Source organism: Cololabis saira, chromosome 5, assembly GCF_033807715.1.
Source record: "Cololabis saira isolate AMF1-May2022 chromosome 5, fColSai1.1, whole genome shotgun sequence".
Taxonomy (NCBI): Eukaryota; Metazoa; Chordata; class Actinopteri; order Beloniformes; family Belonidae; genus Cololabis; species Cololabis saira.
In genome coordinates, this window is record NC_084591.1 from 48,079,421 (window position 1) to 48,106,776 (window position 27,356).

A 27,356-nucleotide genomic window follows, 5' to 3' on the forward strand; every position below is an offset into this window, starting at 1 on the left:
ATAGCTGCCGTGCGTCCATTGTTGCGGCGCAGCTGTGATGTGAGCCGTATTGTGTGTCACTGTGAGGAGAGAATGTTCATCTGCTCACCTGACCCACGTGGCCACTTACACACACCAATACCACGAGCGAAAGAGTACTTAGAAAGGGTGAACACATGTGGGCACATCCAGATGTGCTGTACACCCACGGAGGCCTTTTGTTCAGGGCTGATTCAAAAATGTGTGAAAGCCTGAATCAGGTGGCATCGTGTACTTGTATGGGTTTTTTCTTGTGTGTGTGTGTGTGTGTGTGTGTGTGTGTGTGTGTGTGTGTGTGTGTGTGTGTGCGTGTCACATCACAAATCACAAAAACAGAAACTTTAGGTGCTCTACATCTCTACACCTACAGCTTTGTCTGTAATTCCAATAGACCAAGGGTCGGCTCTTCAGCGCCACCCTAGTGGCTCCTGGAGCTTTTTCAAAAATGTTTGACCTTTTTTCCTTCTTTTTTTCTTCTTTTTTGTTTCTTTTTTCTTTTTTGTTTCTTTTTTCTTCTTTTTTTCCTTTTTTTCTTTTTCAGCCGCAAAAAATATAAAGTCTTGTATAAACCTTAGAATGAAGACAACACATGCTGCATGTTTCTATATTAGTTATAACTGGGGCAAGATTTTTTTTTTCATTATGCACTTCGAGAAAAAAGTCGAAATGTCGAGAAAAAAGTCAAAATTTCGAGATTAAAAAGGAAAGGAAAAAGGAAGAAAAAAAGAGAAAAAAAGGAAAAAAAGAAAAAAAGAGAAAAAAATAAGAAAAAAAAGAAAAATAGAAGAAAAATAAGAAAAAAGAGAAAAATAATAGCAAAAAGGGAAAAAGAAGAAAAAAATAAAAAAAGAAGAAAAAAAGGAAGAAAAAGAAGAAAAAAGAAAAAAAGAGAAAAAAAGAGAAAAAAAAGAGAAAAAAGGCAAAAAGAAGAAAAAAAGAACATTTTTGAAAAAGCTCCAGGAGCCACTAGGGCGCCGCTAAAGAGCCGCATGTGGCTCTGGAGCCGCGGGTTGCCGACTCCTGTTCTACAGTGATAAACTCATTCAAGATTTAATACATATAAGTCCACAGTGTTACTGGTCTCTTTAGTTTTATTATTTTTGTGTGTTTGTGTCAAAAAATTGTCACATGTGGGGAGGTTTGTAAATTCACCTACATTCAGGTTTAGATTTTAAACACAGCTTTGTTCCTGCTAAACTTGCTGAACTGTGTTTGCAGGCAGAACGAGGTGCTGTGGAGAGAGGTGGTGTCGCTGAGACAGAACCACACGCAGCAACAGAAGGTCATGAACAAGGTCAGTCCACACGTCCACACGTCGCTCAATAACCAAACTAAAGACAATTACTGATGTCCCCCGTCCAAAATACCATTCTTGACATTTAAAGGGGACCTATTATGGCATCTAATACCTATTTTAAACAGGCCTTGGATGTCTTAAAAACAAGCTTTTGATTGTTTTTGCTAAATAAATTAGAAATTCAGCCTCTGAGCCATGTCTTTATCTTCCCATTATCTAACCTCATTATCTATGCAGGATTCTGAGTGGGCGGGGCTATGATAATGAGGCTCTGTGCTGATTGGCTGGTGGATTCTGAGGGGGCGGGGCTATGATAATGAGTCACTGTGCTGATTGGCTGGTGGATTCTGAGGGGGCGGGGCTATGATAATGAGTCTCTGTGCTGATTGGCTGCTTGAATGACGCGATACACCGCTACGAAAAAATGTCAGAAGCTCCGACCGGCAGAGTTAGTTGTTGTTGTTCCGGCCAGAGTTAGTTGTGGGCGTGGTTTCATGCATCACTGCTGTCGTTCCGTAACGACGGCACTAGAATCTTATTGGCTCGTAGATCCACATCACACTGGACGGATCATCCGGGCGGCTGTACAGACACTGCAGAATCTGGTTCTTTCCTCCTTTTCTGAGTTTGCAGGCTGAGGGGAGACCACTTTATACATGTTAAAGCAAGAAAAAACCTGTTTTTCATAATAGGTCCCCTTTAAGTGTCGTGTACGTAGTGTCTAAACCAGGGCTCGGCAACCCGCGGCTCTACTTTTTTTCTTCTTTTTTTCTCTTTCTTTCTCTTTTTTCCCTTTTTTCTCCTTTTTTCTCCTTTTTTCTTTTTTTTTCTTTTTTTCTTTTTTTCCTTTTTTTCTGTTTTTTTCATCTTTTTTCCTTTCCTTTTTAATCTCGACATTTCAACTTTTTTCTCAACATTTCGACTTTTTTCTCAACATTTTACCTTTCTCCATTTGCCTTCATTCTAAGGTTTATACAAGACTTTTCATTTTTTGCGGCTCCAGACATATTTGTTTTTTTGTGTTTTTGGTCCAATATGGCTCTTTCAACATTTTGGGTTGCCGACCGCTGGGCTACGGCAAGAGACTCCCGCGTAGCCGCGTACCCTACGGCGTAGGCTCTGCGTTGATTTAGTTAACTATAAACCAGGCTTTACATTCAGAAATACCACTTACAACATTACTGTGCTGAAAATAGACTGTATGACGACCCATTGACTTCTCTAGACTAGGACACGTCTGAGACGGATCTTCATGAAGTGGAAACATGTAGTGGTCACTAGGAATGGGTGATATTTTACCGTTCACGATAAACCGTCAAAAAAAATTCCCCACCGTAAGAATTTGTCATCTTGCGGTAAAAACGATAAATTCCCGTTGATGACGTTTTTGTGTAAAACTGATTTATGGTTCTGTGTTAAATCCACGCACAACGTACGTGAAGGAAGGAAGGAAGGAAGGAAGGAAGAAAGAAAGGAAGGAAGGAAGAAAGAAAGAAAGAAAGAAAGAAAGAAAGAAAGAAAGAAAGAAAGAAAGAAAGAAAGAAAGAAAGAAAGAAAGAAAGAAAGAAAGAAAGAAAGAAAGAAAGAAAGAAAGAAAGAAAGAAAGAAAGAAAGAAAGGATAGATAAATTCCCGTTGATGAGGTTTTTGTATAACAAACATGGAGGATCTGAGTCATTCCAGTTTTGCAGTACAGGTGTAACTCATTTAATTGGTTTTTATTAATTCAATGTAATTGGTGTAGTTTAGTATTTAGTATCTTTTAGAGCAGTGTTTTGGCTCCAAAGACTGAATGTGGTGATAGATTTATAGTTACAAAGATGGAGTTGAATTGGTATTTGTTTTATCGTTATGGGGATAAATGCCAGAAATTATCGTGATAGGCTACATTTTTTAGTCCATACCACCCATCCCTATTGGTCACACAAATCTGTTCTCGCGACGTCTGTGGCAGAAATGGGTGCTGTGGGCTCCAGACCACAGAAGAAAATCACCAGCTACTATGAAAGCAAAGAGGAGCGCTACGTAATAGGCCTGTGTTGAAAAAATAAATGTTCCAATTCTAAATCGATTCGAATTCGATACTTTATCTTGGGGTTTGGGTTTGGTTTGGTTACATTTGCATAAAATGCTAAAAAACAAATTTTCAAAAATTAAAAACCGAAATAAGACCAAAAATGGAAAAAAATTCTAACGGAATGTGGGAAAAATTAAAACCGATTTAATCCGTCTCTGTTTCCTCCCTGGATCTGTTTGGTAATTCTGACCCACACGATGTTTCTGTTTCAGTTCTATCAGCATTCTGGGAGCTGATTGGTCCTTACAGCATCATTAGCTGCAATACTTGCTGTTGAATCTCAATATAATACTAGTATTAATATGTTGCAGAACTACAGTCATTTAATTCATGCAACAGCTCAAAAAACTGTTTTATTAACACTAACCCAAATCAATATCGGAATCGAATCGGATCAAATCGAATCCTGATAATCGATTCTGAATCTTAAGAATCGGAATTGAATCGATTCTTGACATTTGAATGGATCCCCAGCCCTATGTGTGACAGCAAGGGCTGTATCAGTTCAGCATCCCCCTCTCCTCATCCAACCGCCTTCCTGGCTCCCCCTCTTATCAGCCCCCCTGACAAGGACGTCCCCCCCCCGACTTGCCCACCCCCCATCACCCACATGCAAGTCTTGTGACATCTGTGCTTCGTGTGCTGCGAGGTGTTTTTTTTGCAACTTGACATTGTGTATTGTATGATATTCAATGTGAAGATGTACTTTTTTTTCTCCTCCCCCCCTATCCCAGTGTTACCCTTTGGAAAACAGGTGCACAATTCCATCGTGCGCCGCCGGTGTATCCGAAGTCAAAAACTGTTTTCTAAACTGACTCAATAAAGCTGATTCTGATTCTGATTCTGATCTGCAGCTTCACCACGACTACTTTTAGATGTGCTGCCTTCATGACTTTTCCAGGGGTGTCCCTTCATTTTTTTTTAAAGCAGCACTATGTAACTTTTCCAGCTTAATCTAATATTTCATCATCATCATTGTGATGGAACATCAACTTCCAACAGGTTTAATGAACCTCTGTCATGGTCTGAGGGGTCAGTATCTCCTTCACTGGCACTATGTAACTTTGAGGTGCATGGTAGTGTTGAGGAATAATATAGAATCCAGTTCAGGAATCCGCTGTGGGGTTGAGAGTTTTATTCAGTAAGCCGGCAGTGAGCAGGACCTACGCAGAGCGTGTCTGGGTTGGTGTGCTGACCCAGAGTGGCTCGACAACAGGACTTTTATACAGTAAATTCTAAGCACAAAAGGCAGGAATCAACAAGCCAAGTGACAGACGAAAAGCAATTTACAGTCGGATGTGATCTGTGGCCAAATGTCACCATCGGGCATTTGGCATTACTGTCACTAAGTTCTAAATCCCCCCATAGGGTTTTCTAGTGGGTCAAGTCTGGGTTGAAGCTACTTCCAAGGTGTTGTTTCTGCAGGTGGTAGGAAGCTGGAACTTCGTGTGACAATGTGTCTCAACAGTAGGAACCCTTCCACACTAAAAAACTACACATTTTCACGGCTTTGACTGCTTTACGGCATACGTCACTTCCCCTTCCTTCCCGATTCGTAGTCCAGACATATGGGCGGGGCGTGAAGCGCAGAGCTCAGCAGAAGCTGGTATCATGGAAAAACCCAAGAAAATAAAAGTTTTATCGGAGGAGACGAAAAAAAGAAAGCGGGAGAGTAACAAGCTAAATGCCCGGACAAGAAAAAACATTGTCCCGGCGTTCACTCGCTGGCGTGAGCTGAAAGACGAGGAGGGATGTCCGACAAGAGAGACAGAATTGTTATGATACAAATGTAAATGTAGAGTTCTATGTTCAATAAGAAACAAAATTAGAATGTTTTCACATACAGGGGATTCGTCTTGGGTTCTAGTATTTTTCCTGAGAACTGTAAAATTGTGCAGGGCTGATCTGCAAAACATTCAGTTATTCACAGGTTATAAAGTATTTTTTTATTTTGTCAGTAAGTATGTTGGACTACTAATTTATGACGAAGTCCCTCTAAAAAACGTGACAGGAAGAAGGTGCAGAGCGTATGAGTTTGTAGGGCGCGTTATCTCGCTGAAACAACTTAATAAAACCAAGTTGAACTTAGTGATTTTCAACTCCGTCATATTATATTGTTTAGCCAAAAATAGATACATTACTTCTTCGCTTTCCATCTTGCAAACGACCGCTGAAAACAGAAAAGTAGTTTTGAAAGTCCGTCCCGTCTTATTTCATTCACTATCAAAACAAATGCAGCGACGGGGACAGGAGTTTTCCAGCAGTACGCGCTGGTGCTCATGGGAAATGTAGTTCTTTCTGGTAAAGCAGTACCGCTTTTGTCCAAAGGAGCCGCCAAACTCAACAAAAGCTGAAAGTTACTTTGTGCTGCTTTAAGCAAGGAAATGTAAAAATCACCCACGCCTATGAATACATTACAACAGCATGGATGAGAAAGAAGGTCCAGACGCGACACTGGTTTGCCTCCAGTCTTGGTTTATGAGGAGATTGTGTGTAGCAGCAGCTACAAGCCCTTAACTGAATCACATTGGCACAAAATGAGACAAAACAACCCCTGAAATGATTCATCACGTGGTATTCTCAATGCCAGAATGCCATTTAAGTATTTCGACAAGGAATGTTGACATTACAAAGGCATTATTTACATTGTGTTGCAAACATAGATGCTTAACAAATGAAATGAAGCTGAGAAATGAGAAATTGTGGAAAAAAAAAAAAAAAAAAAGAAAAAAGATGCATTAAATATCTCCAACACTAAGGAAGGCAAAAAAAACACATTATGCCAATAAATGTAGTCAAGCTTCTAATGACATTAAGTCAACCTGGAACCTCATTAACCAAATGATTAACTGCAAAAAACTCTTCAGCTGCTATGCCTGCTGATATTTTAGGAAAGGATGGAGCCCTTTAGCTGAGGGTTTCAATGAGGTTTTTATCAAGGGTTTTATCAATATGTTACGAGAGATTTGACTTGTTCCCTTTTGGCTCCAAAGACAAACCGCTTTCATTTTTTTATTGACATGCAGTATTAGACATTCATATCCGATACATCATGTATTCATACATCTTACATCTATTGTCTGTCCTAAATGTCGGAATAACGTTTTTGTTTTATGTCCATACAATGAAAAGAAAGACAAACCACCAAAAACTACTATGTACAAGTAGGGAGTGATCTTTTCAACATAACACAATCTGATGTTATTTGAGAAAATAACATCAGGCCTATGGAGCGTGACGTAGTTGACCCAGTTCTCCCAATATGAGGTGAATTTATCCAATTTATAATTATGGGCATGCCAAGTAGTGGCATGACCATATTGCAATCGTCCAGAATGGCCCAAAGGGCAATGTTTCTAGCATTTTGCTAACAAGCTAAAGTCGCAAAAGTCCCCCTGTGCACCAGCGGGTGTACAGCATGACCACGCTCGGATGTGGAAAAAAGAAATCCCCAAAAACTAAAACGCAGCCGGAAAAACCTGAAAAATTAAGGCGATATATTAGTAAAAGGTTTCCCTTTTCTTATTCTTATTATTCCGCACTCTTTTTTCGTCCGGTAATACGGCTCGAACCATAACGTGCACCCATGCATGCCATACATCGTTGGATGCGTCTCCATCGTGCCTCGAAAATTTGGACGCTTGTTGCTCGGCTGAACTTTATCGTAGAGACATCGTTCAAACTTTCAAACACTCGGCCCGATTGGCACTAACGGACCCTACAACCTCATCATGCTACATATTACGGTTTTTGCGATATTTACCTTTAATTTTTTTTTTAATTTCCATTTGAATTTGGACGCTTGTTGCTAGGCAACAGATTATCGTAGAGAGATCGTACAAATGTTCCCCGACTCGGCTTCAACATATTCAAATTTCATGAAGCTGTGATTTAAGGACATTTTATGTCAAAATCCATGCCAAATGGCCCCATTCATTCGGATGGGTTTTTTAACCATGGTGAAAAAAAAAACCTATCCGTTAACGTAGCCTGAACCGGAACGTGCACCCATGCATGGCATACATCGTTAGATGCGTCTCCATCGTGCCTCGATGGGCATTACTTTTCTCAGTCAAAAGCGTGGGGACGCTAGACGCCAAAAAGCGTGTCCCATTATTAACTATTGGGAGCACAGGAATGAATGCAATACAACCATAAACACCTCAAACTGACATAGAACCCCCCCGAACACAACCACTACAGCCCCAAACCAAAACAGCGAGAGGGGTCGAATGGGCAGTAGGGCATGCCCATATAAAAATTTCCTGAAATTTTCTAGTTAATAAATGCCGTTATTTTCTCCATTTTATGAATGTTCATTGTAATGTCTATCCATACCTTTAAAGTTGGGCTCTCCTGTGATGACCATTTCCTTGTAAAAGTCTTTTTACCGGCCACTAGCAGGATATTTATTAAATGTTTATCTCTTTTTGCCCAGTCCTGAGGTATGTGAAAAAACACGGTCTTACTAGCGAGGGGTATTTCTGCATTTGCAGATATCCTGTAGGGCTTTGTGTATCTCTTTCCAGTAATTCTTCATGACAGGGCAGTCCCAGAAAACATGGGAATGATTTGCATTTTGATTCCTAAAGTTTCTCCAACAGACAGAGGAGTTATTATCATAATGAGACTTCTGGGAGGGTGGAATAAAATACTTTATCAGACTTTTCCATCCAAACTCCCTCCACTTCTGTGAGCTGGTACAAGTCCATTGATACCTCCATATCATTGTCCATTCTTCCTCCGATATAGTTATCCCTACTTCCTTCTCCCATTTTATTTTAAAGTATGAAGTTGAGTTTGGTTTCAGATTCAACAGACCCTTATACAAGTATGAAACAGTTCTATCCAGTTCTATTTCTACTTTCACAGCCAGTGACTCCACATCCTCGTTTAATGTAAGAATGCTTGCAGTGAATACTAATCTGTTACCTCAAGGTCACTTTAGCTGAGGAAGTCTATAAAGATTTAATCCAGAACATAACCGGCTCATAATAATCGACAAGCAGCAACAGTAGTGTCAACTCAACTCAATTCTGTAGAATTAAAAGAAACTCCAAAATATTCTTCAGCCGCAGACTAATACACATAAAAATACTTTTTGGTAAGGCAGCATCGTCTACAGATATCTGAGCTGATCAAGTGAACTTTGAATCATTGTAACAAAAAATGTCAACAACAAAATCAAATTAAAGCTGCAAGCAGCGATGAACGGCCCTCCACCCTTGTGCACGTTCAGGCTGCAGTGGAAGCTTGTATGACTTGATGTAGATTCTTCAGGCCTGGACATTTAGTGGATGAAACCACCCAAGACTCTCTATACCAAACCATTCAAAAGTTATGGCTAAAAATAGGAACTATGAAATATCGACCAATCAGAAGAAGGGGCAGGGCTATTTTGCACCAATGAAGGTCAAGGACTCAAAACCGAGTTCGATGACACCACCCACATGTCTCTATGTCAAACCATTCAAAAGTTATAACAGAAAATAGGGACAACCAATCAGACGAGTCAAGGACTCAATACTGAGTCCGATGACACCACCCACATGTCTTTATTACAACCCATTCAAAAGTTATAGCGAAAAGTATTGTAGGGGGCGCTGTTGAGCCGTTAGGCCACGCCCATTATTGCAAACCATGAAATATCAAATTTATCACCAGGCCTGGCTTGCATGCAAAATTTGGTGACTTTTAAGGAACTATCAATAATGGACCAATCAGATGAAGGGGGGGGGGCCTCGCACCCTCGCACCCTCGTATGACTTGCATGTAGATTCTTCAGGCCTGGACATTTAGCAGATGACACCACCCACGACTCTCTATATCAAACCATTCAAAAGTTATAGCAGAAAGTAGGAACTATCAAATATGGACCAATCAGATGAAGGGGGGGCGCTTTTTGGCGTCTAGCGTCGCCACGGTAACACTTTTGAAAGAGAAAAGTAATGCGTGTTGTCGCAGGATGGAGACGCACATTTTGATGTATAACACAACTGGATTCACGATACGGTTTGGGCCGTATTCACTGCCGAAGGATTGGCATAAATTGCGCCAAAATTACTCGATTAATTGGAAATGTTCAAAATGACCTTCTAGTTGTTTCTTCGTATTGCAACTGAAGGTAATCGAACAACATTGTTGGAGGCTTTTGTGGAGAATATTTAGGGCCCGAGCACTTACAGTGCGAAGGCCCTATTGTATCTGTAGGAATTCTTCTTTCTTTCTTTCTTTCTTTCTTTCTTTCTTTCTTTCTTTCTTTCTTTCTTTCTTTCTTTCTTTCTTTCTTTCTTTCTTTCTTTCTTTCTTTCTTTCTTTCTTTCTTTCTTTCTTTCTTTCTTTCTTTCTTTCTTTCTTTCTTACGAAATGAGGGCCTGTTTTCCCCTTAAACGTGGCCCAAAAGTCACCAAATTTTGCACGCAACCCAGGCCTAGTAAAAAATTTGATATGTAATAGTTTGCATTAATGGGCGTGGCAAAATGGCTCAACAGCGCCCCCTAGAAAACTTTGTGCCTCAAGCCCCACAATACGGTTTGACGTACATGCACGAAAATCGCTACACACCTGCATCATGTCACAACTTAAAGAAAAGTCTCTCGGCGCCATGGCCCAAACCCAACAGGAAGTCGGCCATGAGTGCGAGGGCCCGTTCATCGCTGCTTGCAGCTTTAATTTCATTTCTATACCTTAAGAATAAGATAAAAAAACGTACATTGTGACTTTTTTAGAGAATGAGATGGAGTGAGGATTCATGCTGATTCATGGTATATTTTCTCTCTTTACCAGCTGATTCAGTTTCTGTTCAGCCAGATGCAATCCAACGCACCCAGCACTGTGGGCCTTAAAAGAAAGCTGTGAGTACACACACACACACACACACACACGCACACACACACATGCACACACACGTACACATGGGGGAGCAATTAACAAAAGTGAGACAAACAGGGCTGCAGTGGGGCAGAGGGAAGGGCTGGCTCAGCTGACAAACTGAACAATCTAACTCAACAAGCGCTGTGAATGGTGACAAGTGCTGAATCAGTGAGTGTCACACACACACACACACACACACACACACACACACACACACACACACACACACACACACACACACACACTGAGGCAGAGCAGTGCATGACCCTGACAGGGCCAGTGTGTGTAAATCGCTGGCTCAGCTCTGCTGCTGAGAGCGAACAGAAATGTGTATTTCGGGTTCAGGAGAACTTTACTTTTCCATGTGTTTTTCAGGTGTATGTTCTTTTTCTTACACTTCCTGCAAAACCATTAGTGAATTTTTGCATAACCCTTGTACTGTCTTTGGGTCAAATTCTCCTGTCCTTCTTTCCTCCTGCTCTCTCCTTCCTTCCTCTTTTCTCCCTTCCATCTTCCTTCCTTCCTTCCTTCCTTCCTTCCTTCCTTCCTTCCTTCCTTCCTTCCTTCCTTCCTTCCTTCCTTCCTTCCTTCCTTCCTTCCTTCCTTCCTTCCTTCCTTCCTTCCTTTCTTCTTTACTCCCTTCCTTTCTTCCTTCTTTTTTCCCTTCCTTCCTTCCTTCCTTTCTCCTGTTCTCTCCTTCCTTCTTCCCTTCCTCTTTTCTCCCTTCCTTCCCTCTTTCCTTGTTTTCTTCCTTCCCTCTTTCCTTGTTTCCTTCCTTCCTTCCTTCCTTCCTTCCTTCCTTCCTTCCTTCCTTCCTTCCTTCCTTCCTTCCTTCCTTCCTTCCTCCCTTCCTTCCTTCTTTACTACTACTACTACTACTACTTTTCTAACCCGAATATTTGGTCATGTATAGTCAAACGGAATATCCCCATCAAACGGAACAGGGATTTGTTTTCTGCACATGTTCTGTTCACAAGGAATCCTGGTCTTTTGAGTCCAGGAAGTTCTTATAAACACGGAAAAACACAAGACCAGGAGGAGACTAATCACTTCATAAATGTAATGAAGGATATGAACATTTCTGCATTTGTAGACGGTAGAAAGTACCGGGATAGACAGATTTACAGCCAGATTTACAAGAAGTTGCATGAAGCAGGATTTGTACGAACACCAGACCAGATCAAGCTCCGCCGGAAGACGCTGAAAAAGGCGAACTACAGAGACAAGAAACAAAACAACTTCTATTGGGCTGTTGATTATCCGCCGTACTTATTGTTGTTGTTTTGAATTTGGATACAGGAAGAAGAAGCAGAAATGACGGTAATTGCGTCATAACGTTCTCCGTGCGTCGCTGGTTTGATTCAGATATCCCAAATGATTAATCACCATGTAAACAGGGATAACCCTGTTTGCTCACGCATGGAAACACATTATTCCCAATGTTTCAGTAACCGGAATATTGACCGTAACCTGAATTTTGACTTCATGTAAACGTTGTCACCGGCTCCAGACAAGCTTTTTGGCTCCAGATGTGCACATGTCTGAAAACTCTTGTTCTCAACAGACCGTTGATGTTAGACGATGGTTCTCCCAGCCCTCCTGCCTCCAAATTCAGCCAGAGTCACCAGATGGAGCCCATGCATGAGTCCTTCTACATCCAGTCAGTAAGTACATATTCAATTGTGCATTGTCCATTAGTCCATTTGGACTGTTTTGTACACCTTCGCCTAGGTCATTTTAACCTCCTGGACCAGACTATATAGAGCCTTATTTTGTAAAAATGGCTGCTGATTTCATTGCACAGCCGATCACAGCACTTTTCAACCTGTCAGTTGAAAGCAAAGAGCTACCATCAGTTTGGAAGTCAGCCTTTGTTATTCCTCTATTTAAAGGAGCATGAGGCTCCTTTTAAGAAATGAGACTCTCTAGCGCCACCCTTCACCACGACGGCCGTTGGGGGTACTGCAGCCAACAGTGAAGCCGGCACGGGAGAACTGGGAGAACGCACATGCAGCGTCATGTGACGTCACATCCACAGGACAGCGCGGGAAATTCCGGCCCGGAATTGCAGCACATTTTGCAGCAACAGCCTGTTCAAGGCAACGGAGAGATACACTAGAGGGCTCATTCTTTTTGGTTTGGAACGCTTCATCTGACATTATTACTAGAAAACTTAAAACATTTACCATTTTTTTTCATAAATCCTGCCTCAATCCTGCCTCATGCTCCTTTAAGGGTGGTGATCTAGCATTATTAATCAACTACAGGCCAATATCTAATCTGTGTGTCCTGTCAAAAATCCGAGAATCTTTGGTATGTGAGCAACTTAAAGATTTTTTATACTCAAATGACCCTCTCTCAAAACTGCAATCAGGTTTCAGGAAAAAGCATAGTACTGTAGGACTGTGCTGCCCTTTTCATTGACCTCTCGAAGGCGGTTGATACTGTAGACCACTCAGTTCTAAAGAAACGGTTCTCTAGTTTTGGCCTATCTGATCATGTAGTCTCCTGGTTTGCAAACTATTTAAATGATAGGACCCAATGTATCAGATATGATGAGTTGTGCTCAGACTCTGTGAGCGTCCACAAGGGGGTGCTACAGGGCTCTATATTAGGTCCCCTCCTATTTATTATATATATTAATGACGTGGGACAAAACATATCTTATAGTACAGCGGATTACCAAAAAAATGTGCACTTTTTGAAAAAAGCATGAAACTTCTACCACTGTTAGATGATACCATGAGGTTTATTTTCAGATGTGGAGGACAGTCAGATCTGACCCCTGAGGCCCTGGAGAGGTCAAATTCAAAATGGCCGCCAAACTTCGGAACCAAGCGCAGTAGAAGAACATTTAAGATGTCATTTCCCACTAATTTCTAGGTGCCCATTCAGTTGGTGATACTTTTGAGACAAATAGAATTCAACAAAATGCCTTCAGATCAATGTCAAGGTCAATTTATCCATACAAAGGGAGGCGAAAGACGGAGAAAGGTGGTTTATTTCCCAAATAATGAAAGTAACAAGTGATTTTTTTTATGACGACAAGAATTATTATAATAACTTATATTAATACAGCACCTGTCATAAAACCTACTGTAAGGTTGCATAACAATCAAACAAACAGTCAATAATGGATCACATAATGGAAATCAAATTTCTTAGTCATGAAGGACTAAACCCTAACACAATCTCCCGAACAAAAACAGAGATCAGTACACGCAAGTGCAGCTTTGACACATGTGCACCGTCCAGTGCACCCTTTGCGGCAGTTACACCGGATCAGCTCATGGCAAGATTTTGATGCTTCAGGGAGAGCTGTCCAGAATGGCTGCCACCCAGTGGATTCTTTTCTCCAACCCCAGTCAGATGGGTCTGGGATGTTTGGATCCAAGACCAGTGACTGGTTCCATGGTTGGCCTGAAAGCAAGTCCTCTTGATGTGCTCCTTGAGGGCTGCCTGGGTTGGAGGGATGTTCTCCAAAGTCCTGGACTTCTGGGAGAAAAGATATTTCTTGGCATCGTATACCTCCATGCATGCACTGGTTCGGTCGTACATCAGCACCACAAATCGTTCGATCAGTGACCTTGATCCTTCACTGACCTCACTTGGCATGGCCAGGAGTTCCTGCAGAGCATCAGTGACCTCTGGGAAAGAATTCCAAGTCTCCCAGGCTGTCTTCTTTCCTCGGCCAGCAAATGCAGACACAGTGTCACACCCAGTGAAAGCATGAAAGACGGGGAGAGTCAGGCACTTGGCAGGAGTCATTGTGGCAACTCTTCTCCTCATGCCCTTCCCCCTTTTCTGCCTTGTTGAGGCTTTCAGACTGGCAGATAAGTATACATCCCAAACAAGGTCAACACGGTAGCTTACATCAAGTTGAGCAGAGATGTATGGTGCAAAAACAGTTTCACCATACTCTTGGAATGTTCTTGATGTATTTGAATTCAGCATTTGAACCACAGCTGCACCATCTAAAATAACTGCATCAGCCACGGGGACACTCTTGTTTTCGGGCAGATTTGACTCCAGACATCGAAGCAGATCAGCTTTAACCCCAAGCCGAAGTTTTCCTCCACTTGACAGAGCTGGGGGTGCTGCCTGGTTTTCATGGGAAAAGAAATTGTTGATGTCGCCATCTCTTGTTTGACACGAGATGTACATCCTTGAAAAAAGACCACAGTCACTCTTCAGTGCAGCAAGTTGTGCCTTCTCTTTTGACTTGACCTTGACAGGTGGCCTGCTGAACAGTGGCAACTTGTTCTTTGGAAGAAGATGTGTGATAGGTGTTGTACACTTATCCAGCCTTTCAGTCACAAACTTAGTGTACTGCTCCTCACCAAGGGTAGCAATTCCTCTTACAGTGTCAGCTATTTGGGTATCCACAATGTCTCTTGTGTCAATGACTAGACGATCCTGGCTGTGTTCTAGAAAGGGATTCCCCATCTCTTCCAGCACTGTTACGAGCGCTTGGACCTCCTTCAGGAATGTTACTTGTACTGCAGGTTGCTGCTCATGGTGTCTCGAGTCACTAGGTTCACACTGTTGCTTTGTTGCCTGTTCTTCAAACTCGTTAGTGATCCTTACGATCTCTGGCCCAGCTACCATCCAGCGTCTCAGTGCTCCTGGATTCCCAGTCAATCCAATTGCCCCTCCAGAACCTTTCACCATAGCATTATTCTGTTCATGGCACTGGTCGATAGCCATAGCAGAGAATTTGTTGGTGGTTTTGTGTACTACAAAATGTCCTGACATGAACTCTGCATGATACTTGATACTTATAAATACCCAGACTACATGTCACGGCTGTTGGAGACTGGCTGTTGAGCTAATTGGCTAACCACTAAATAGCTAGCATGCAAGAGTTTGGCTTTAGGAATCATTACTTGTAGCTATCAAGATAGGTGATATCCTTTAAATTATTTTGGGGCACATGGATACAAATACATATTTATTGCGTTTTTTACATTTTTTTTTTTTTTACCTTGACCTTAAATAAAATGCATTTTCTTGAATTCTATTGGTCTCAAAGGTATCACCAGCTGACTGGGCACCCAAAAATCAGTAGGAAATGACACCTTAAATGTTCTTCTACTGCGCTTGGTTCCAAAGTTAAGCATTTTTCAATATTCTTGGCGGCCATTTTGAATTTGACCTCTCCCGGGCCTCAGGGGTCAGATCTGACTGTCCTCCACATCTGAAAATAAACCTCATGGTATCATCTAACAGTGGTAGAAGTTTCATGCTTTTTTCAAAAAGTGCACAATACTTCTTGTTTTGGGGGATATGCCGCTGTACTATTAAGCTAATATGCATTTTTATGCAGACGACACAATTATTTATTGCTTTGGATCATCCCCTACTAATGCCATTGTATCGCTGCAAAAGGCTTTTGATACGATCCAGCAAGCATTTATTCAGCTAAAATTAATACTGAATGCTGACAAAACTAAGCAAATGCTGTTTTCAAAGCGAAAGAAGGGACTTTTAAACATCCCCACAGTTTTCAGCCTTGAGGGAAGTGAAATAGAGGTGGTACATACATATAAATATCTTAGTATACTACTTGATGACACCCTGACTTTCAAAGCCCATATTGAAAACTTTGTAAAGAAACTTAAACTGAAACTGGGGTTTTTATTCAGAAATAAATTGTGTTTTTCTTTTAATGTTAAAAAACGTCTTGTTGCAGTAACCTTTTTACCTATTTTAGATTATGGTGACCTGGGGTCCGTTTCACAAAGCAGGTTCAACAAACTCTGAGTCTAATCCTGAACTCTTAGTTGATCTACTCTGAGATCGGAAACTCTGAGTTTTCGGTTCCAGAACAGCGGATTTGAGGTAATTTACTCAACTCTAAGTAGTTTCACCTGGAGTTAAGCTCGTGCGCCACAACTATCAAAAGCCAGTATCTATAGAGCCCTGATACAACGATTCACCATGGCAACCGGCGACAACATGATTCCACATACTTCTTCTTTTTTTTTTTTTTTACTTTATTTAACATTTCAATTTACAAAATCCCTTTGAGGAAACATTGCATCTGAAGATCCACATACTTCACGCCGTGTCCTTTTTCACCCGAATGGAATTAGAGATTTTAATGTGCGCATACGGCGAACTTGAACATGTTTTTCGGAAAAAAGAGTAACACCGCAGCACAGAATGTAATATAAAATTAATTTAACAGATCTCTACATCATTCACCTACAATCCTGTGGAACTCCTTGATGGCTTGGACAGGTTTATCAGGCTTGCCACCCGTCCCTTGAAATACGGAATTGTTCCGTAATTGGGAATTAAAAGTTGCGTTCCGTATTGAACCAATACAGACACATATTATGCTCTTATTTATTCATGTAATAATATACAGGTGGAGGTCGGAAAATTTGAATATATTGCAAAACTTCATTCGTAGTAAATTCAACTTAAGGTGAAACAAATATTATTTCCCACTACATGCAAAGTGAGATATTTCAAGCCTTTATTTGTTATAATTTTGAGATTATGGCTCACAGTTTATGAAAACCCCAAATAAAAAATCTCTGCTTTGCCTGTAATGAGACGATGTATAATGTACATGTATTACGTGGTCTGATAACCATCTCCCGATGAATATTTAATTCTCTGCGCATTAATTCTGCACCTTCATCAATTGTGTCTTCATCAAAAGGACATGCCATGTTCGTGACAATGGACTTCTAATATATATACTGACTCTGTTTTTAATGACAGACGGCAGAACTTCGCCAAAACTCGCCTGCTGACTGAATGAATGAGGAAATCAAATGTGCGTGTGAATCTGAAAGAGGTGGAGACGCAGAAAAACTCCAGGTTCATTGAGATAAACCTGGTCCCGACCAGGTTAGGTTCAGAGAGTCTGTTACTACGGTAACTGACCAGGTTAGATTCAGAGAGTCTGTTACTACGGTAACTGACCAGGTTAGGTTCAGAGAGTCTGTTACTACGGTAACTGACCAGGTTAGGTTCAGAGAGTCTGTTACTACGGTAACTGACCAGGTTAGGTTCAGAGAGTCTGTTACTACGGTAACTGACCAGGTTAGATTCAGAGCGTCTGTTACTACGGTAACTGACCAGGTTAGGTTCAGAGAGTCTGTTACTACGGTAACTGACCAGGTTAGGTTCAGAGAGTCTGTTACTACGGTAACTGACCAGGTTAGGTTCAGAGAGTCTGTTACTACGGTAACTGACCAGGTTAGATTCAGAGAGTCTGTTACTACGGTAACTGACCAGGTTAGATTCAGAGAGTCTGTTACTACGGTAACTGACCAGGTTAGATTCAGAGAGTCTGTTACTACGGTAACTGACCAGGTTAGATTCAGAGCGTCTGTTACTACGGTAACTGACCAGGTTCAGAGCGTCTGTTACTACGGTAACTGACCAGGTTAGATTCAGAGAGTCTGTTACTACGGTAACTGACCAGGTTAGATTCAGAGAGTCTGTTACTACGGTAACTGACCAGGTTAGATTCAGAGAGTCTGTTACTACGGTAACTGACCAGGTTAGGTTCAGAGAGTCTGTTACTACGGTAACTGACCAGGTTAGGTTCAGAGAGTCTGTTACTACGGTAACTGACCAGGTTAGGTTCAGAGAGTCTGTTACTACGGTAACTGACCAGGTTAGGTTCAGGGCGTCTGTTACTACGGTAACTGACCAGGTTAGGTTCAGAGCGTCTGTTACTACGGTAACTGACCAGGTTAGATTCAGAGCGTCTGTTACTACGGTAACTGATCAGGTTCAGAGAGTCTGTTACTACGGTAACTGACCAGGTTAGGTTCAGAGAGTCTGTTACTACGGTAACTGACCAGGTTAGATTCAGAGTCTGTTACTACGGTAACTGACCAGGTTAGGTTCAGAGAGTCTGTTACTACGGTAACTGACCAGGTTAGGTTCAGAGAGTCTGTTACTACGGTAACTGACCGAGAGCTTAAGTTACCTCTCTTTGTGAAACAGGCTAGAGTTACCTTTCTCTCTCTGGTTTGAGTTACCTCCCTTTGTGAAACGGACAACTCAGAGTTTCCCTCATTTCAGGGTTAACAGACTCAGAGTTTTCACTAAACCTGCTTTGTGAAACGGACCCAGCTGTACATGAATGCCTCAGCTCAATGTTTGAGTAAGATTGACTCTGTGTACCATGTGGTTCTAAGGTTCATTACTGGTTGTAGGGCCTTGACCCGTCACTGTGAACTATGTTCCAGAGTGGGATGGCCGTCACTGTTCACCAGGAGATTGTGTCACTGGTATACCTTTATATACAAAGCAATACTTGGACTACTGCCACCCTACATCAGTGACCTAATCACACTGAGGAGTGTTGATGCTTATGGACTACGCTCTAATGATCATTCATTGCTTTCTGTTCCATGTGTGCGCACAGAACAAGGAAAAAGAGCATTCACATACTCTGCCCCTTATACATGAAACAAACTTCAAGAGGATCTAAAAATAACAGAACTTATTCCACTGAGTGATTTTAAGTCTAGAATGAGTGCACTTGAGACAGCATCTCTGATTTGTAACTGTTTTAAATTATTTCCATTTTTTGTTTCATTTGATTTTATTTGATTTTAATATTTCACATCACACCTCTGTACATTTTAATAACTGAAATCTTGTGCTGCCTCTTGGCCAGGACACCCTTGCAAAAGAGATTTTTAATCTCAAAGGGTTTCTTTTCCTGGTTAAATAAAGGTTTAATAAAAAAAGATAAATACAATTTACATTAGTAAAGCTTTCCCAAATAATGAAATGTCCGTTGCCTCCCTCAATAACACATTTAGCCGGGAACTAAAATTAGTAAAGGAATCAGCAGCTGACCTTCCACATTTAGAACAAAAAGGTGCTGGCAGCCACATGCAGGGAACGTCAACTTTGAAGTTAGAGGCTGGCCTTTTCCAGTTCAGAGTCCTGCTGGGAGGCCAGCTGGTTTGTTCCACACCCGGGGGCGGCAACCCAAAATGTTTAAAGAGCCATATTGGACCAAAAATATAAAAAACTAATATGTCTGGAGCCGCAAAAAATGAAAAGTTTTGTATAAGCCTTAGAATGAAGACAACACATGCTGCTATATTAGTTATAACTTTTTTCATTATGCACTTCGAGAAAAAAGTCAAAATGTCGAGAAAAAAATCGAAATTTCGAGAAAAAAGTCGAAATGTTAAGATTAATGTTGAAGTACAATCTCGAGAAAAAAGTCAAAATGTCAAGAAAAAAGTCGAAATGACGAGAAAAAAGTCGAAATGTAGAGAAAAAAGTCAAAATTCAGAGAAAAAAGTTGAAATATCGAGATTAAAAAGGAAAGGAAAAAAGGAAGAAAAAAAGAGAAAAAAAGGAAATAAGAAAAAGAGAAGAAAAAAAGAAACAAATAGAAAAAAGGGGAAAATGAAGAAAAAAGAAAAAAAAGAAGAAAAAAAGAAAAAAAAGAAGAAAAAGAAGAAAAAAAGAGAAAAAAAGAGAAAAAAGAAAAATAGAAGAAAAAAAGAAACAAATAGAAAAAAGGGAAAAAGAAGAAAAAAGAAAAAAAAAAGAAGAAAAAAAGGAAAAAAAAGTTCCAGGAGCCACTAGGGCGGCGCTAAAGAGCTGCATGAGGCTCTAAAGCCGCGGGTTGAGACCCCTGATCCACACCATCCTAATACTGTGGTAATAACATTGAGTTTAGATTGAAATGTTTAGGCTTTCCAAAAGCACGATATATATCTCCTAATAGTGATAAACAGGGCCGGCCCAAGCCTCCATGGGGCCTTAAGCTAAATGTGATTTTGGGGCCTCTATTACTGCCAATAATACTGATTATTGATCATTCAAACACCCACTATAAACTTATTTCATGTTCTTCCCTGTCATTACAAATACACTTGTAAAACTAGATGGAATAACTTTTTGTTGTAGTTAGATTGTAATCCACAGTGATTAAGACCATGGAAGCAGAACAACAGATTAACAAACTTGCAGAAAAATCTTTCAATTAATATTGATCAAAGTCATCAACTACTGGCCACACAGAGAAGTAACAGGTCAAAGGTCAAAGGTCACAGTTGCAGCAGAGTTGTTTCCATCATCCTACTGTCAGCCTGGCAGGTTTTTACCATCTATGGTTTTTAATCTGAAATGGAGCAAATTCAGCTACAAGAGCAGCCTTGGGTTGATTTACACTTAAAGGAGCCGTCTGTAAGAAATGGCCAAAACTGGTACTGCAGTCACTTTCCAAATATTGTTGAGCGGCGTGTACCCTCCCCCTCCTCCCCACGACCAGAGGTTGCCAGGTAGGCTGCAGAATGCAGCAGGAACGTAGGCTGCCATGGCTGCCATAATTAGAGCCGAGCTGGCAACCCGGATGCTGGAACAATACTGACTTGGTGATTGGGAGATAGGTGGAGGGTGGAGCTTCAGAAACAATACTGACTTGGTGATTGGGAGATAGGTGGAGGGTGGAGCTTCAGAAACAATACTGACTTGGTGATTGGGAGATAGGTGGAGGGTGGAGCTTCAGAAACAATACTGACTTGGTGATTGGGAGATAGGTGGAGGGTGGAGCTTCAGAAACAATACTGACTTGGTGATTGGGAGATAGGTGGAGGGTGGAGCTTCAGAAACAATACTGACTTGGTGATTGGGAGATAGGTGGAGGGTGGAGCTTCAGAAACAATACTGACTTGGTGATTGGGAGATAGGTGGAGGGTGGAGCTTCAGAAACAATACTGACTTGGTGATTGGGAGATAGGTGGAGGGTGGAGCTTCAGAAACAATACTGACTTGGTGATTGGGAGATAGGTGGAGGGTGGAGCTTCAGAAACAATACTGACTTGGTGATTGGGAGATAGGTGGAGGGTGGAGCTTCAGGCCAAAACAAAAAATGACAACATAAACATCAGTTGAGGGCTGCAACTCCTCTTTTTAAACTGGAATATCCTGGCTTGAGTGCTGTTGTCAGTGACATAAGTATTTGAAATGAACATGATTTTTAAATGTCTGTTGACATATCGGGGTCATTTTATGATTCATTTTATTATTGCTCTTACATACAGCTCCTTTAATATTTAAAGTGATATAGTACTAAGTGTGATACTGAGTGTCATCTACAGTGTAGTCCTACTAAAAGAAACAAAATAATCAAATAGATCATTTATAAACCATTTACTGTAAACACGTTATCTACTTTATTTATGGTTTTAAATAAACTGCAACAGCAATTTGAAGTGGAACAACAACAATTAAGTGCAACAACAAAGTACTACAAAAACTAGAACTATAATTAGATAGATAGATAGATAGATAGATAGATAGATAGATAGATAGATAGATAGATAGATAGATAGATAGATAGATAGATAGATAGATAGATAGATAGATAGATAGATAGATAGATAGATAGATAGATAGATAGATAGATAGATAGATAGATAGATAGATAGATAGTAGGGCTGGGCGGTATGCACTAAAAAATGTATCACCATCATTTCTGGCATTTATCCCCATAACGAAAAAAATGACGATAAAAAAATACCAGTTCAACTCCACCTTTGTAACTATAAATCTATCACCACATTCAGTCTTTGGAGCCAAATCACTGCTCTAAAAGATACTAAATGAAACTAACTACACCAATTAAATTAATTACACAATTAATAAAAACCAATTAAATGAGTTACACCTGTACTGCAAAACTGTAATTCCTGTACAGTTTAAGAAAACTCAAATATCCTATCTCAAAAAATTTGAATATTCTGGGAATCTTAATCTTAAACTGTAAGCCATAATCAGCAATATTAAAATAATAAAAGGCTTGCAATATTTCAGTTGATTTGTAATGAATCCAGAATGTATGACATTTTTGTTTTTTTAATTGCATTACAGAAAATAAAGAACTTTATCACAATATTCTAATTTTCTGAGACAGTCCTGTATACTGTAATCCAACCTATTTAAATAATAATACAAGTGTGCTTTGTAAATATTAGAAATCACCACAGGTACTGCTTTTCTTGTGAGTGAATGGGACATTACAGTGGTCAGAGAGTGAAGGATGGATGCAGAAACACGGAGCAGTCCCAAATGAAAAGATTTCTGCTGTGCTGAAAATGCCTCTCAGTCTAGCCTGTGAAAGGCATCCTGATCAGATTCCCAGCAGTAGGTTCCACGTTGAGCCCCTCCCTGGACTCAGATCCATACCCCATCCCTTCGGGGTGAGTCCAGACACTTTTCAAAGGAAGTTCATTGTGCTGCTCTCATCCACACATTTCTTCTGATCTCTATCTGCAGCTCATGACTGTGGGCGAGGGGCAGGGGTGAAAGTAGATTAAAGTTGTTGCTGGTACTACGACCCCAACCTTCACCTTGTTCTCCTCCCACCACCAGCTTCTTCATCCCTGAACATGCATTCAATCTTTAACGCCTGTACGGTGTAGAAATTAGAAACACAACACTGTGTAGGCCTATAGCAAATGATTTATTTAAATGGTGTAAATAAAGGCCAGTCCGGACCAAGGATTGTCACAGAATAATTTGTAAATGTTGACAAAACTTTCAAAATCATAGCAATTTGTTTTTGAAAAAAAAAAAAAAATGTACAGTTAAATTCATCAGTAGCTGAAGAGAAGAGATGATGATGAGTAAAATGTCTCTTTCAATGTGTGCATTGAAATGGAAGATAACTTCTAATGCATTTTTTTCATCAAAGCAAAACACTTAAAAAGTTTAAAAAAAAATGTTACTTCAACATTTTTGCCGCTTTTTTCTTTTTTTTCCTGAAACGAGGAATGAAAACCAATCACAAATATCATATTTGTGATTATTTGGCGTGTGATTTTTTACCAGCATGTTTGAAATATGCTGTAATGTGTCAGCCAACCAGAAAAATCTCTGGAATTTTGGGGGAATAATTTATTTTTTGTCCTTGTTTGTCGGTGCAAATGACACAAATAAAGTGCGTGGTTTGGTCGTGAAAAAATAAAAAGTAACGTTATGTGAACAATAAATCAAACGCTCCCTTCCATGCAGTGTGTGTGTTTAGGAAGTAAAGACTGGAATACGCTATTCACAAAAGCACAAATAGTGAGGTTTTACTAATATTTATATTGTACAAATATTTTAAAAATGATTTGTACGAAAAAACAGTTCGGGACTTTAGTGGAGCAATATTATATCACTATGTCCGTCTCTCATCGCTCAGTCTTTGTGATAGGTTTATATAACTGTAGGTCCAAAGAAAGGTGGAGCTGAGTCATGGCTGAGCGGTAGCATCGCTGTCTTTGGTGTGAGAGATCGAGAGTTTGAGACCCGCTGTATGCGAAGATTATTGTCTGTAATTTGTTAGATTTTTTTCCCGGTACGCAGTACCGGATCGTACCGGCTTACTTTCACCCCTGGTGAGGGGTATAATGTAGATTCCTGGGTAAATCAGAACCTTTGCGTCTTCATCTTCATTACTGCAACGCAAAGACTGTGTTTCCATCACTGCAAATGCTGCAATTATCCACCTAGCAATCCCCTGCACGGTTTGACCCCCACTTGTGAACAAGACAACAAGACACTTGAGCTTTTGTTCTGTGGAGTAGACATTACGGCAAAAATCGGACCCAAAACTTTGTTCAGAACTTGATTTTAACACTTAAGTTATTTTAAAACGTATGAACGTTGTCTTTGTGCGTTAAAGTATTAGGGCCAGGCAGGAGAAAAATAAAAATAATATTTTAGAGGAGGAAGATTTTTTTTTCATTATGCATTTCGAAAAAAAAATCGAAATGTCGAAAAAAAATTCGAAATGTCGAGAGAAAAAAATCGAAATGCCGAAAATAATGTTGAAGTACACTTTCAAGAAAAAAGTCAAAATGTATTTCAACTTTATTCTCGAAATTTCGGGAATAAAGTTGAAATTTCGACTTTATTCTTGAAATTGTATTTCAACATTACTCTGGACATTTCGACTTTTTTCTCAAAGTGCACAGTAAAAAAAAATCTTCCCCTCTCAAATATTTTTTCTCCTGCATGGCCCTAATACTCCTAACACCTAACAGTCCTCTCCTCTCCCTCCTCAGCCATCCAGTGACACAGCTTCGTGCTCTGCGAGCGGGCTGACAGGAGGACCGATCATATCAGACGTTACGGACATGTCTCAGGCCAACATGGCCCTTCAGATGCAATCTGACGAGACCCGGTGAGTGGGGCTGGGAACCACAGAATCATAAACTTTACTGTCACGCAGCCGCAGTAGTCTAGCTTTGATTCAGTGTCAGGGACCTGAAACGGTTGCTGCTTGTGTCTCTGTCTGTTCTCGTGTCTCTTTGTTTGTTTTATTACTGATCTCCAAGGCTTGTGTGCTCTTTGTGCGTTTCCATGTGTTTTTCCACGTTTTAGACTAGCAGCGGGTGCCCCCCCCTTCACATTTAATTTAAAAAAAAATATATATATATATAAAAGAAATAATAAAAATAAAATAATTATAGATAGATAGATAGATAGATAGATAGATAGATAGATAGATAGATAGATAGATAGATAGATAGATAGATAGATAGATAGATAGATAGATAGATAGATAGATAGATAGATAGATAGATTTAAAATATATTTACACAAATGTGTGTATCGTGCCCTTAAACTACTATGTGCACTCTTATTTTAGTATTAACAACCTCAATTTCTGTGAAAAAAAATAATATTAACTAAGAACTACATCTCCCATAGAGTCACGCTATACAGCTTTATGCTAATCAGCGCCATATTTGTAGTCACATTAGTTTGGGTTAAAACTAACGTATAAAAACGTTTTAAAAAACATATATCAATTGAATATTTCTAATGTGTAGTGCATCTGAATTAGTAACTACGTTTTATAGAGATGATGTATGTTAAGGAATTGTAAATATGTTTGTTTATTTAGGATACTTAATTTAACGTCATGTAACTGACTGACGTATTCACAGTGATTCAATATAAGTTTTAAATGTACCTGTGTACGGTTTATTTTAATATTTACCGTTCAAAAGCACAATATATTTAACGGTTTACTTCCACGTTCACGTGATCAGGATCTCCGCTCGTCACTCTGACGTAGAGGGGACGCCCAGGGAATTCCCTGTGGTTGACGAAATGGGAGAATGGTTAAAACAATTAATTTAAATATCGCCTGTCTCCACTTCCTGGTTCAAAAGCAAATAAAAATGATATTTTGTGGCTGGACGACGCTCTGGTTAAGGTCTGGTTAGGTTAATGCACCACTTATGATTGGTTAGAAGTAGGAAACGCTTGTGGTTTTTGCTAAAAATAATAATTTCACATCACTTACGCCACCTCCGTCGTCATGGCGACAGGAAACAACATGGTTAAATACTCAAATTTACATTAAATACTACAAAACATGGTTAAATACTCGCCGTCAAAATACTGTTAAAAAATCATCAAAACACAATTACAACACTGTTAAAACAGCGTTAAAAACATGCTTTTACAAACTGACAGTAACAAACAGTAACTTGCACGTCAGAAACTCATAACTTAACTACTATAATAAAGAATAATATATACATAATAATAATGTGATAATCCATGTATATGTTACGGTTAATGTAGAAAAACGGCTATTTTGCAAAGTAGCCGGTCAATGTGTAAAATAGCCGGCCAAACGGTGAATCTGTAAAATAGCCGGCTAATGTGCAAAATAACTATCAGGGCGTCTAATGTAGGAAAAACGGCTATTTTGCAAAGTACATACATTTTTAAGCTCATGGTGCGCGGACATCACATTTTTAATCATCTCTCCAGTCTCGATGCTCCGGTCAGCTCGAGACAATTGTCTCGAGCTGACAGTGCATGCCGTGGCAATTATAGCAATTATTCTGAGTCCAAATCCCATGCAGTATATTCCTCAATTGAGTATTCCAAAACGAATAATGCAAACTACAGATCACGTCATCGGCACCCAGAATAGAGCGTTGCCACCGAGGTGGCAAAGCGCAGTGGAGTGCACTCACCTCTACCAGCCTTATAGGTCTGGGAAATGTACTGGCAAATATCCAGTGTGACAGTCTTTGTGAGGGAAGATCTATTCTTCTCTTTGCACCTCCAAAACAGACAAACAGTTGTTGCGTCTCTCTCATGGAAGGAGAAGCTCCTAAACCCAAAGCGCGCGCATGATGAGATGAGGTCTCTCCTCCTCCTCCATTTGCACAAATTGATGAAACTAAAACAAACTAAGCAAACGTAATTCATTTGGTAGATAGAGTCCAGTTCCTACACTACAGAATAGCCTACAGTTCAGTTGAATGGATGAAATTTGTGCTTCAAACCAGTCACTTACAGTCGCCAATCAGTGTAGTTGCTGCGTAGCAGCCAATGGAAGAAGCCCATAAGCTGCACATGCTTGTTGTTGACAAGGCTGTTTATGGCTGTTGAAGAATCCTAACGTTACACTCCCCGAAAAAGTGTCAGACACATCCACAGCATTAACCGGCTACTGCCGTTTTTCTACATTAGCCGCCCTGACGGTTATTTTGCATATTATCCGGGTATTTTGCGAAATAGCCGTTTTTCTACATTAACCGTACCATATATATCACAACAACGGATCCCATTGACTTCGCATAGCTACTATATCCGTGGTGCTCACACGGAATTTACCACTTTCCATGCTGGTGCCACGGAAAATATTGGTGAGAGGTCGTGGGCATTTCACGGATTTTTGTCAGATCAGGTTGATGTAAAGCACTTTGAATTACCTTGTGTTGAATTGTGCTATACAAATAAACTTGCCTTGCCTTGCCTTGCCTAACAGGGAGAAGTGCATGATGCTCATCAAAGAGGAGCCTGTCAGTCCAGGAGTGAGAGGGGGACGAAAAGGAGGCGGTGTTGGGGGAGGAGAGGTCCTAGGGTTGCCCTCCACCTGTGAGGTGTGCTCCTCAGAGCCCCCCGTACTCCCCGTTGCCATGGTGCAGTCTGTTCTGGAGGGCAGGGGTTCAGCAGCCTCCATGGTGGAGAGAAGAAGTAAAAGACCAGCCCTGGACAGGTAGGAGCCGATGGCCGTGCGTCCTTGAAGAGTCTGTTCGCCCATGCTGTGTGTACTACTAGGAGTCCTTAC

The 27,356-nt window shown here is 40.4% G+C and overlaps 1 protein-coding gene across 1 annotated transcript in view; it reads left to right on the forward strand.

Annotated features, from left to right (window-relative positions):
- The window catches only part of hsf4 (heat shock transcription factor 4), a 58,464-nt gene that overhangs the window by 15,821 nt on the left and 15,287 nt on the right, over positions 1-27,356 (forward strand). Inside the window, exons 5-9 of the mRNA XM_061722726.1 lie at positions 1,237-1,312; positions 10,178-10,245; positions 11,829-11,928; positions 24,319-24,437; positions 27,054-27,284. Of these exons, the coding sequence (XP_061578710.1) occupies positions 1,237-1,312; positions 10,178-10,245; positions 11,829-11,928; positions 24,319-24,437; positions 27,054-27,284 (594 nt within the window). The remainder of the gene's footprint in view (positions 1-1,236; positions 1,313-10,177; positions 10,246-11,828; positions 11,929-24,318; positions 24,438-27,053; positions 27,285-27,356) is intronic.